This window comes from Salvelinus namaycush, chromosome 26 (assembly GCF_016432855.1).
Source record: "Salvelinus namaycush isolate Seneca chromosome 26, SaNama_1.0, whole genome shotgun sequence".
NCBI classification, from domain to species: domain Eukaryota; kingdom Metazoa; phylum Chordata; class Actinopteri; order Salmoniformes; family Salmonidae; genus Salvelinus; species Salvelinus namaycush.
Genome location: NC_052332.1, coordinates 26,163,386 through 26,176,847, shown reverse-complemented (window position 1 = coordinate 26,176,847; position 13,462 = coordinate 26,163,386). Strand labels below are relative to the sequence as shown.

General features: G+C 41.0%; 1 protein-coding gene across 1 annotated transcript; it reads left to right on the top strand.

Annotated features, from left to right (window-relative positions):
- Window positions 1–1,739: 1,739 nt before the first annotated feature.
- On the top strand, window positions 1,740–11,519 carry LOC120021400 (cytosolic purine 5'-nucleotidase-like). The gene is made up of 18 exons (XM_038965156.1): window positions 1,740–2,030; window positions 5,489–5,562; window positions 5,767–5,884; window positions 6,402–6,497; window positions 7,899–7,990; window positions 8,089–8,146; window positions 8,274–8,367; window positions 8,473–8,526; window positions 8,676–8,759; window positions 9,033–9,074; window positions 9,174–9,275; window positions 9,371–9,437; window positions 9,648–9,818; window positions 9,988–10,039; window positions 10,120–10,180; window positions 10,401–10,577; window positions 10,697–10,792; window positions 10,954–11,519. The coding sequence occupies exons 1-18, from the start codon at window positions 1,867–1,869 to the stop codon at window positions 10,996–10,998; spliced, it is 1,647 nt and encodes a 548-aa protein (XP_038821084.1). The 5' UTR covers window positions 1,740–1,866; the 3' UTR covers window positions 10,999–11,519.
- Window positions 11,520–13,462: the final 1,943 nt, after the last annotated feature.

The window sequence follows — 13,462 nt, the reverse complement described above, 5'->3', positions numbered from 1 at the left end:
ATTATTTAAATGGAAACTTATGTCTACTGTCTATATTCACGAGAAAAACAGTACCAGTAAAAGGTTTGGACACATCTACTCATTCAGGGGTTTTTCTTTATTTTTACTATTTTCTACATTGTAGAATAATAGTGAAGACCTCAAAACTATGCAATAACACATGGAATTAAGAAGTAACCAAAAATATATTTGAGATTCTTTAAAGTAGCCACCCTTTGCCTTGATGACAGCTTTGCACACTTTTAGCATTCTTCCAACCAGCTTCATGAGGCAGTCACCTGGATTGGATTTCAATAACAGGTGTGCCTTGTCCTTCTTAATGCATTTGAGCCAATCAGTTGTGTTGTGACAAGGTAGGGGTGGTATACAGGAGATAGCCCTATTTGGTAAAAGACCAAGTCCATATTATGGCAAGAACAGCTCAAATAAGCAAAGAGAAATGACAGTCCATTATTTTAAGACATGAAGGTCAGTCAATCCGGTCAGTCAAGTTTCTTCAAGTGCATTCACAAAAACCATCACGCGCTATGATGAAACAGGCTCTCATGAGGACCGCCACAGGAAAGGAAGACCCAGAGTTACCTTTGCTGCAGAGGATAAGTTCATTAGACTTAGCTGCACCTCAGATTGCAGCCCAAATTAATGCTTCACAGATTTCAAGTAACAGACACATTTCAACATCAACTGTTCAGAGGAGACTGCGTGAATCAGACCGTCATGGTCGAATTGCTGCAAAGAAACCATTAATAAAGGACACCAATAAGAAGAGACTTGCTTGGGCCAAGAAACACGAGCAATGGACATTAGACCGGTGGAAATCTGTCCTTTTGGTCTGATGAGTCCAAATTTTTGATTTTTGGTTCCAACCGCCGTGTCTTTGTGAGAACAGATGATCTCCGCATGTGTGGTTCCCACCGTGAAGCATGGAGGAGGAGGTGTGATGGTGTTGGGTTAGTTTGCTAGTGACACTGTCGGTGATTTATATAGGATTCAAGGCACACTTAACCAGCATGGTTTCCACAGCATTCTGCAATGATACGCGATCGCATCTGGTTTGCACTTAGTCTCACTATCATTTGTTTTTCAACAGCACAATGACCCAACACACCTCCAGGCTGTGTAAGAGCTATTTGACCAAGAAGGAGTGTGATGGAGTGCTGCATCAGATGACCTGGCCTCCACGATCACCCGACCTCAACCCAATTGAGATGGTTTGGGATGAGTTGGACTGCAGAGTGAAGGAAAAGCAGCAATCAAGTGCTCAGCATTTTCCAAGACTGTTGGAAAAGCATTCCAAGTTAAACTGGTTGAGAGAATGCCAAGTGTGCAAACACTTTTTTGGTTACTACATGATTCCATATATGTTATTTCATAGTTTGTCTTCACTATTATTCTATAATGTAGAAAATAGTACAAATAAAGATAACTCTTGAATGAGTATGTGTCCACACTTTTGACTTGTACGCTATATATCCTAATGTAAAAGTAATTGCTTTAAAAGTATGAAGTCATTTATTTGTGTGTTGTTATTGAAAATCTTTCAGCTTTGTTCAGATCTCAGAAAACGTAGTATTTGCAATCTCGAGCCCAAACGCGCGTCGCCCTGTGCGTGTGTGGTGGTCTGATAACATTTTCTCGGTGTTTTAAGCCAACTTTCAGTCAGCCGTACGTACGTGTGATCAATTCATGGGCAAGATACGTAGGTCCCAGAGCATCCACACCCACTTAACTACCGAGTTACGACGTTTATGAAGGGGAGTGGTTGTTGTTTACTGACGTGTAGGGAAACTCTTTATGAACACATCTGCATATTCTACAACTTTAAATGCCTCTCCAGTTTGTAGGCTAATAGTGAGATGACAGCTAATGCTGAGGGGGATAGTGGCATCTGATATGGGTAGCCTCTCTAGAGAGGCTGAAACGGCGACGACTATGGAGGATCCGACTCAGATTGTGAGAAATCAACCTACTTCAGACCCGAGCGTTTCGCTCGATGTACCCATGCTGAAGAACAGGGACTATCAGCACAAGTGAGTTATTTAATGTAGCATAATATGCATTATGCCTTTCATTAGTGCCTAAAGAAAGTATTCAGACCCCTTGACTTTTTCCACGTCTGTTACGTTACAGCCTTATTCTAAAATTGATTAAATAAAACAATTTCCTCAGCAATCTACACACAATACCCCGTAATGACAAAGCGAAAACAGTTTTTTAGAAATGTTTACAAATTCAATAAAAATAAACATATCTTATTTACATAAGAATTCAGACCCTTTGCTATTAGACTCGAAATTGTGCTCAGGTGCATCCTGTTTCCATTGATCATCCTTGATGTTTCTACAACTTGATTGAAGTCCACCTGTGGTAAATTCAATTGATTGGCACACCTGACTATATAAGGTCCCACCGTTGACAGTGCATGTCAGAGCAAAAACCAAGCCATGAGGTCGAAGGAATTGTCCGTAGAGCTCAGAGACAGGATTGTGTCAAGGCACAGATTTGGGGAAGGGTACCGAAACATTTCTGCAGCATTGAAGGTTCTAACACAGTGGCCTCCATCATTATTAAATGGAAGAAGTTTGGAACCACCAAGACTCTTCCTAGAGCTGGCCGCCCGGCCAATCTGAGCAATCGGGGGGAAATGGCCTTGGTCAGGGAGGTGTCCAAGAAGCCGATGGTCACTCTGACAGAGGTCTAGAGTTCCTCTGTGGAGATGGGAGAACCTTCCAGTAGGACGACCATCTCTGCAGCACTCCACCAATTAGGCCTTTTATGGTAGAGTGGCCAGACGGAAGCCACTCCTCAGTAAAAGGCAGTTGACAGCGTGCTGGGAGTTTGCCAAAAGGCAACTAAAGACTCTGACCGTGAGAAACAAGATTTTCTGGTCTGATGAAACCAAGATTGAACTCTTTGTCCTGAATGCCAAGCGTCACATCTGGAGGAAACCTGGAACCATCCCTATGGTGAAGCATGGTGGTGGCAGCATTATCCTGTGGGGATGTAGGGACAGGGACAGGACGACTAGTCAGGATCGAGGCAAAGATGAATGCAGAGATCCTTGATGAAAACCTGCTCCAGAGCGCTCAGGACCTCAGACTGGGGCGAAGGTTCACCTTCAAACAGGACAACAACCCTAAGCACACCGCCAAGACAATGCAGGAGTGACTTTGGGACAACTCTGAATGTCCATGAGTGGCCCAGTCAGAGCCAGGACTTGAACCTGATCTAACATCTCTGGAGAGACCTGAATATAGCTGTGCACCAACGCTCCCCATCCAACCTGACAGAGCTTTAGAGGATCTGCAGAGAGGAATGGGAGAAACTCCCCAAATACAGGTGTGCCAAGCTTGTAGCGTTATACCCAAGAAGACTCGAGGCTGTAATCGCTGCCAAAGGTGCTTCAATAAAGTACTGACTAAAGGGTCCGAATACTTATGTAAATGTGATGTTTCAGTTATTTTGTATAAATTTGCAAAAAATTCTAAAAAACAGTTTTTGCTTTTGTCGTTATGGGTTTTTGTGTGTAGATTGGGGGGGGCTGTAATCTGTAATCTAAGGCTGTAATCTAACAAAATGTGCTCTGGATACTTTCCGAAGACACTGTAAGGTACACCCATATAAAATAATTTTCCAACAACTTGAAGAAAAATGATTGTAAACTTAACTGGATAAAACGTACTTACAATATTTTACATGAGCATTTTAAACTTGAACACATTTTTTAAAATGTAGCCTACACTCAGTGGCTGATTAGCCATTCGGCAGAAGAGGCAATTGCCTCAGGCATCAAGTCATCAAGGGTCTTTGTGAGCTGAGGAGGTTCCACTAGAGGTTCTGACAATGCACAGAGAGATCTGGTAGACATACTCTTACATTACCTGCTCTCATTGGAAGACGAGTGGAGATTTGGAATGGTAGTTCAGGGAGGCCTTCTCTTTCAGACCTAGATTGTAAGAATCATCCATTTCTGTTCTTCCTCCACATTATGGGACAGCTGTTTGTCTGTGTTCTAAACGAGAAGAGCATCTCATGTCTTCAAGTTTTCTAACCTTTATACAAATTCTCAGTTAATAAAGGTGTAAATCACACTTGGTCTAACACACTTGGGGACAATTCGATATCCTCGTACACCAGTGTTAGGTAGACTATTTCACCAATTACCGCCGGTGTCCACCATTCATAGGGTGCTTCAAACCAGATATACTCCGTCAGTAACCTTGTTCATACATCCCAGGCACTCACTGTCTCCGAGTGAATGTTCGCTCACATGAGGCTTTTTTAGCAACACACCTCCTGAACAGGAGCTGTCAGGTGAATTATTAACAGCAACCCTGTATGTTTGAGCTGGCTGCTATTGGCAAGAGCTGGAGAGGGAAAGACAGATGGGGTGAGGTGTAGGCCATTCAGACAGGAGGGAAATGGGTCTCTCTCCCAGGATGTCACTGACAGAGGCTCCATATCACCTGGTGACACAGGAAACCCTTCTGTGGTTACCCTGTCAACCTGTCATGAATGACTGAACAAAATTAATCTCTCTTTAGCTAATTAAATGCTATGTTCGGGGAACAATAAATAATGGTAGGGCTAAGGGCACTGGAGATTTCTGAATACAGCAATCTATCTCCTTTATTTAACACAATTTTTGTTATAACACATGGATTTTGTTATTACATAGGCTATCCATTACTGAAATATAAACCTGTTAATGAAGAGGGGAGTTCTGTGTGGTAGATACTAGAGAGCTGAAGTGACGTGTGAACTGTGCGACCACAGTTTCTGCTACGGCACCACTGACTGCAGAGTTTGATCAAATGCAGAGTGGGCTCATTGAGTTGAATCATGATACATTAATCATGGTACGTGACTAATGGTATAACGTCTCAGAAATCTTTGCCAATACCATAAATACAAAAAGCCTTCACCTTAAATTACCTTCCTCTAGATTAACATGGCTGTCGGATACTCTTAGTGTGTCTAGCCCATGTTGGCAGGTTCGATGACAGATGTTAATGAACTATTGATATAGTGTTGTAGGATATAGAGCCCACTACGGCACTACCAACTGATTTGACTGATTGTGTAGCTGAAGATATTCTTTAATGGTTGGTCCCCAAGAGTTTAGTTGGTGAGGCATATCCCAATTTGACCAGCCCCATTAAGCTCAAGTGGAATGATTTCCATGGTTTGGAGAAATATTAGACTAAATGGCTTTTAAAAATGAAATGACAACCAATTTGATGTTGAAGCAAGTTGAGTCAAAATGAGTTCTACTCTTGAAGGTTGCAGCTGTCTTAGCCAACAGGTCAGATTTAGAGCCACATTCAACCCACACCATTCAGTCTTTATAAATGACCCTTTTACAGCTGATTGGGTATCCTGAAAAGCTTCTGCATACCCATATCAGCTTCTCAACTGACCCATGTTTGTGTCCTAGATAATCTCTCCAGAAACACCAACTGTCAGTCCTGTTTTCCTTTGATTACAGGGTGTTCGTCAATAGAAGTGTAACATTGGAGAACATCAAATGCTATGGCTTTGACATGGACTACACGCTGGCAGGTAGGTTCATTTAGTAGCCCAGTACACCTACTCCAACAAAGAGATGTGCTTGTACTGGTAAAGGGCAAAAAAAAAGGCTGATTCTTTTGGGGAGAAAATATGGAAATCTAGTAGCTATGTCTCACAGATTTAAGTATATGAGCATACAAATATTGTAACATTTCCACTGATGAATGTACTGACAGTTCGTGTGTGTGTGTGTAGCGTATAAGTCTCCTGACTATGAGGATCTAGGCTTTGAGCTGCTCAGAGACAGGCTGGTGTCTATAGGCTATCCCCATGAGCTATTGCGTTACAACTACGACCCCACCTTCCCCACTCGGTAAGTTCTCTCATTCTGTTGATCTCACACACATTTACATACTGTTTACGTATGTTTAGTTTGGTAGTAAATAACATGACCCGGTACTCACAAAGACATTGGGTAGATGCAAACCATGGTTAGTTAGGATGGGACTCTTCATGGGAGGCTACTTATGAAATTACCCCTATCCATTCTTTTTTAAACCATTTGTGGCTCTGTGCAGTCTATTTTCTGTGTCCTTGGCCCAGGGTGACACTGCTGGAGAAACATCTGACATTTTACAATTTAATCAGTACAAACAGACCTCCTGCAGAGAGTTTCCCCAAAGGCCTGGTAACAGTATAACAAGATCGGTCAAAATAGAGGAGAAATAAAAAGTAACCTACTGATTATATCAAGAACAACCACACATCTAAAATATATAATATTGCCCTCTCCAATCCATTCCTCTCTCTGCATATCTCTGCATAACTTTATTCATCCCCATTCTCTCTCTTCCTCTTTTTCATCCCAATCGCTCCTCCCTCCTTTCTAGTGGCCTGGTGTTTGACACAATGTATGGGAACTTGCTGAAGGTGGACTCGAATGGAAACATTCTGCTGTGCAGTCATGGCTTCACATTTCTAAAAAGGTGAGTGCTACATCACAGAAAATACAATTTTGTGTGTGTGTGGTGATGACTTGTTCTGAGTATACTGTTTGTCATTTTGTAAAAGGTTGTCCTTGGGTCAACTGTCACTGAGAACATATCTGCCCAATCGCTTTACAAAGTCATCTAAGCGGGGAACATTTGACATTTTAGTCATTGAGCACAGAGGTTCCCAAACTTTTTTTCACTCAGGCCCACCTTCCAGCATTGGGGAACAGAGGATGTTGGAGACGAAGGGAGCTTGATCCTGACCTTGGTCAGATCTAGCTGTGAGCATGTTTCGCAGTAGGCCTACATACTGCTGTTATATTCAGCCTTCAACATAAAACAGCCCCCATTGTCCTGATTCCTTCATGGAGGACTGACAAATGACTGCAAAATATCCCCTAATAACTTGTGTTTCACAAACAACATGATACACTACAAGGTGTGCAGGAATGTTAAAAGGTTTTTCTAAACATTTAATTGGATGCAGAATAGCAGCACTGTTTTGGAATCCTTCACTCTTCCAGTGGCTTACAATGGTGATGTAGCCAGCTCACGAATATTAAAAAGTATATTTATATCCAGCACCTGGTGCCATGGGATTTGCAAATTAATGTCTATGCGTGTGTTTAGGTGTGTGTTATTGCATGATTGTGTTCCTTTTGAGTTTGTGTTGTATGTAGGACTGTGTATCTTGTTTTTTATTTTTTTTATTGTGAGACTATTGATTATACTTCAGTTAGACATGTATACAGAGGGAACTTGGGCCTGCCCATCCTCCATTCATAAATCAGGCTTTAGATGCCTTTGGGATCCCCTACCAGCAGCTAAGCTATCGAGAGGCTCCAGTTGCATTTCAATTCCACTCAATATCCACTGCATCTCTGCCTCATACTCTTACAGTGAGGCAGACAGTAGTGATGCTTCAATGGCGAATGCCTGTGGATGTTTCTATCTCCAGCTCTAGATTGAACTTCAACACACCTACAAAAGCTGCAATTGACAGAATGTAAACGTGTAAATGCTGGTATTTTCAAATGACGTCGTAACATAGTCATGAGACTCAAAGAGAGGTCTTGTCATTGATGGTGCTGGTGGGTTAAGTGCACTCTGGACGTTATCTGTTGGCTCAGTGGGTTCTCCCAGAATGACTAATCATCTGGAAATGCTCCAATAGCAACTGTTTGTTGTTATTGGGGAGGTTGTCAGACCGAGTGTGTACACAGTATGCATGTTTTTGTCATGATACATGTCTTTGTATGCGTCTGTGGTTACTTCCCAGGACCACCCATATGTAAAATGTATGACTGTATGTCGTTTTGGAGAAAAGCGTCTGCTGAATGGCATATATTATTACTCTTAATTTGCTAGTTGTATGCATACTTTCCTTCTCTACAGGGACAAGATCCACGACTACTACCCCAACAACTTCATTCAGAGAGGCAACACTGACCGCTTCTATATCCTCAACACTCTCTTCAACCTTTCAGGTAGCAACAACAGTATTACTTTGTGTAGTTATGTACAGTCATACTGCAAATAAAGTAATGTAGAGTTACTTTGTAATGCTCTCCTGCTCCTCCCACAGAGACGTATCTGTATGGCTGCCTTGTGGAACTCTTCACCAGATGTAGCAGATATGTAAAGTGAGTGGAGCTTTTTCTCCTCCCTCTTCTTGTTGACCCTTTCTTTTTGTTTACAGTTGTGAGAATAGTAAATCATTAAAAAGTGAATAATGTGACTGTCGTTTCTCTGCTTTTTTGTTTATCCAAGCTGCCAGAAAGGCTTCAAACATGGTGACTTGTTCATGTCATTCAGAAGTATGTTCCAGGATGTTCGAGATGCAATGGACTTTGTTCATGATACGGTTAGCATTATACTGTACATACCATGCCATCCCGACACATAGACAGTAATGTTTCATAATGTGTGTATGTCTTTGTGTAAAGACTGACTCCTTTTTGTCATATAGGGCATTCTGAAGGAAAGCACTCTGAAGAATTTGGATAAATATGTCGTCAGAGATGTGAGTGAAAATAACTTTGAAACTCCCTCAATTGATTGCTGTTCCATATTGGATAACCTTTATGGATACAGGATATTGTCAAAGTGCTTTGGACATAATTTCTCTATCCAGATGAAATTTCCCCCTCCTTTACTTCCTTCTCTTTACAGCCAAACTTGCCTGTTCTCCTGACTCGCATTAAGGAGGTGGCCAAAGTGTTCCTGGCGACCAACAGTGACTACAACTACACAGAGGTCAGATGTTAATGTTGCATGGTTTCATGGCACATGATGTCCATGTTATTCTATAAAGGATGTCCATTCTATTCAATACACGATGTCCATTCTATTCTATGAATGATGTCCATTGTATTCAATACATGTCCATTCTATTCTATACATGATGTCCATTCTATTCAATACATGATGTCCATTCTATTCTATGAATGATGTCCATTGTATTCAATACATGTCCATTCTATTGTATTATTTTTCATACGAAGGATGTGTCTTTGTTCTTTTCCTTAGGCTATCATGAAATACTTGCTCGAAACTCCACCAGATGCCAAGGTTAGTCTAGGTGTCTCCAGTTTCAAATTAAGGAAAAAGGTTTTGGGGAACAAATTAACATTGATTGTAATGAACATTTCAATATTTTTTTCTTATAAGAACCCAAAGAAACAGTGGCGTGCATTCTTTGACCTTGTCGTCGTGGATACCAGGAAGCCACTGTTCTTTGCAGAGGGAACTGTGCTGAGACAGGTGGACACAGTAAGGCCCTTTGACTCAGCATCACATGGTGTGTATAGAAAACATCCTTTAACACACTACACAATTAGATAAATGTTCTAATCTATCCAACATAGAACACAGGGAAGCTCCGCATCGGAACATACACTGGAGACCTCCAGCATGGAACAGTCTACTCTGGAGGCAAGACTTTTCCATTTTCATATTGTTAAAAAAAGGTAATATATTCTAGGAAGAGGGACGGAGAGGAAATGGGAAGATAGGAGAAAGGGATTAAGATGGGAGAGGAATAGTCAGTTTCACCCATCTTGGTTTCAGTGGGTGTCACATCTCGTCAACTTTCCATCCTCTTATCTGTCCATTTCTCCCTCCATCTGTCTCTCCTCCCTGCAGGCTCCTCAGACATTGTATGTGACCTGCTGGATGTGAAGGGGAAGGACATCCTTTATGTGGGGGACCACATCTTTGGGGACATCCTGAAGTCCAAGAAGAGGCAAGGTTGGAAGACCTTCCTGGTGGTGCCTGAGCTGGCCAAGGAGTTGCAGGTGTGGACAGAGAAGAGTCGTAAGTACAAACATGGTCAACCTCCTCTTCCTGACCTCAGTGACCCTAACACTGACATATCATATACCATACACAGATATCAAATGGCCACTTTGCATACATTTTGTTAGGTCATGTAATCTTGAAGTTGAGGCCACCGTTTTGACGAGTGTTTCGCTTTTTTCTCAAGATCTCTTTGAAGAGCTGAAGCATCTTGATGTGTTTTTAGCTGAGTTGTACAAGTGAGTGGGCATTTCCTCTGTTCTATGAGTGACACTTGTCTAGTATTGCATTTGTTAGTCTGACTGGCCTTTCCCCTCAGGCACCTGGACAGTAGCTGTCGAGAGTGCCCAGACATCAGTGCCATTCAGACCAGGATCAAGGTAAACCATGCCCACTGACACACAATCCCTCTCTGAGAAATGCTCTAATACATCCACACACCGTCCACCAAGGTTATGTTTTTATGTGCTTCCCAGTCATATTTATCTGAAATGTTATCATAATTACACCTGAGTGAGAATTTTTTTTTGTCTGGCTTTGTGTTTTTCAATGTGTGGCTAACCGCATTTTGTGACTATGCCTCTGTCTTGTGTCTTACAGGTGGTGACCTATAGGATGGATCTTTCCTATGGCCAGATGGGCAGCCTGCTGCGGAGTGGCTCAAGACAGACTCTGTTCGCCAGCCAGCTCATGCGTTACGCTGACCTGTACTCTTCCACCTGCATTAACCTGCTCCACTATCCCTTCAGTTACCTGTTCAGAGCCCAATCTGTCCTGGTGAGTTTCAGTTCAGATATGCCTGTGATAATAACAGGGACATGTATCTACTCTTTCATCAAATACCTTGCTGAAATTACCATGAAAAAACATGGATTTCCCCCCCTGATGCTGTCCAGATGCCCCATGAGTCCTCGGTGGATCATCACCCTCTTAACTTCCCCTCACCTGAGTTCTCCGCTCTGGATCATGTCCAGAAGATAGCTGAAGCCAAGGTTTGACACTCATACCTACACTTGCAGCTATCTGTTATTTACAAATGTTGCGTTTTCTGTTGAAATAAACAGTCTAGATTTAAGCCCTGAAAAAGTATATCTTTGTTGTCTCTATCTTCATTGTCCATATTGATTTTAAAATATAGACTTTCTTTTCTTAGAGGGCGAGTGAAGAAGATAACACAGTGGAACTGAAAGACACGTGAGGATGTATTTACCAAAACAATTATTATTTTATTCCGAATGTTCCTCCATATCTCAAAAAAGGTGTCTGTGTTTTTTTTTGACTGGCAATTAATTCTATCTGCTTTTTAATAGACAACAATATAATCAAATGTATAGCGCCACCTGCTGGAAGACAGTTTTATAACTCGTTTTTTGACAGTATGTCAAGGGGGAAGACATAGATATGTCACTGATTCTAGGTTACTGTATAAGTTAATATTTGTTATTATTAATCTGGTTTTGTGTGTGCTTATCTATTTAACTACAGTACTTTTACACATCCTATTTGCAATACTGATTTTGTTCCATGTGCAAATGTATATTAGCATGGAAACTGAAACATGCTCAGTGACCATTTAAATGTCAAGTGTTTGTGGTATATTATTATGCAGGTTGGCTCATGTATGAATAAGTATGTAACTAGCCCTGTGGTGCGTGACCATGGTTAGGTGGATTTATTAAAATGATAACACAAACCTATCTGACAAAAAAACGAAAATAATTACGCTCTCTTGTTGGCTACTCTTCATACCCTACTTCGTATTAGAAGCCTACCCTAGCCTATGGGGGTTATGTAATTAGGTGATCATCCTCAAGGTTAATACATAAAATAAAAGAATGAGTCCAAAACATTTATCCGTTCTATAACGGTGAAACAAAATTACAGCGTAATTTCAACAATAATTTGAATGTAACAAACAAGGCTCTTGAGGCGTACTGACGCCCTCTGCCCATTGGATGGCAGCAAATCGCTGTTCTCTGCCAAACACTTGCAACCCACTGTATGCAAACCTATGGGCGGGACGTCATTTTTATAATTGAGACTTGCCACTGGGCGCACACTGGTTGAATCAATGTTATTTCTACCTAATGTCAATGAAATTACGTTGAACCACCGTGGAATATACGTTGAATTGACGTCTGTGCTCAGTGGGTTGTAAACGCACTATAAACTAAATTTGTTTCTTCCACATTCAAAGTCAATTACATGGATTAAAAAGCCTTTACCCTTTAAAGCACTGGTCCATTGAAATGTGAAGTGAATAATACAATTGAATAAATCAAATAACAAGAATATTTAATGTGCAAATAGGTATACCGCATCATATTGTGGTGCAAGCGTGTGCTGCTGGCCCAATGCACGTTTTTTAACTTGCCTCTCGCCAAATCGTAAAAAATCCGACATCCGATTACTGCATTTCCTGTCAAAATATTTTTCTGTAGGATTTGCTTTTGGTAATACAGATTCATAGGCAGCAATTTTAGCACGTTACCTATAAGTGTTCATTGGCCTATGACATTTGTATTGCCTAGTAATCATTCTTTACGTTTTCAGCAGATTGAAGTTATTTATTTAACCAACCTTCAAATGATTAAACACATGTAGCCCTAGTTATAGGGTATTGAATACATGGCACACGTAGTAACCGAGGCCTAACTGGTATTTACTGGTTGAAAACAAATGGCATACTCTTCTGACAGCCTTTTAACTGCAAAAGGTGGCCCCAAAGATGGGTGATGTTCGGGAACACGGGCGCATAACGTGTGTCCACGTTGCCTCCTCGTTATTCCCGGGCTCTTTCTATAGAATAACCAATCACTACAGTTAGCCTTGAGTATAGTGACTATAACTACACAATATTTAATTGCATATCATTCCTTTTCAAGAAAAAAAACTGTCAATGTGGCCTTTACAAGTAGACCTTTAAATAAATTAAATATGAATGATTATTTAACTTTACATGAAGAAAAATGTTCAATGATTCATCAAATTATTCAGATTCAATGTAATAACTCCCCATTTCCTAAATAATGACTTAAAGGAAATGAAGTCGGAGATCTAAAGAAAAGTTCTAGCACTATGACAACAGTTCATATTAATCTAATGATTACAATTTTGCAGTTTTATTTTTTTGATCAAATAAACATAGGCAATCCCATGCTAACAGAGCAGACCAACACAAAACTCTGATTAAAACATTTTATTTACTACACACAACACATACACTCACTCAAAAGCATCACTTTTAACATTCCGAGACTTAACATTAACATAACTTGTTTTTTAATGAATCATTTGGAGTACATTGTGTCTCACACAGCCTTGTGAGTCCTCTGTATGACTAGCTAATTAACTAATTAATGTATCCTCTGCAGTTAAAGGGGTATAGTAGGTGTTGCCTGCCCCACACAAGTGGTGCTCCCAAGCACTAACCTGTTGGATTCAGTGCAGGACGCTCAGTGTTCTACCCAGTCAGGTATGACTGCAGACGCACCACCATCCCGCATTCCAGGATTTCCCAGAAAGCATTGCAAGCAAGCCTCAACAGGTCACATTCTTCACTCTGGGGGAATTTCGCAGTCAAGTGGCTGAGATAGATCTGCTCCACCTTACTAATACTGTCTGACTTCAATTCAATGTGAAATCAAATCAAGTCACTTTTC

Excerpts from the sequence above, each read along its gene's own strand:
- LOC120021400 (XM_038965156.1), top strand. The coding sequence starts at position 1,867 with ATGCTGAGGGGGATAGTGGCATCTGATATGGGTAGCCTCTCTAGAGAG. Across the intron at positions 5,885-6,401 it reads GACCCCACCTTCCCCACTCG|TGGCCTGGTGTTTGACACAA; the intron begins GTAAGTTCTCTC and ends CCTCCTTTCTAG. Across the intron at positions 8,368-8,472 it reads TGGACTTTGTTCATGATACG|GGCATTCTGAAGGAAAGCAC; the intron begins GTTAGCATTATA and ends TTTGTCATATAG.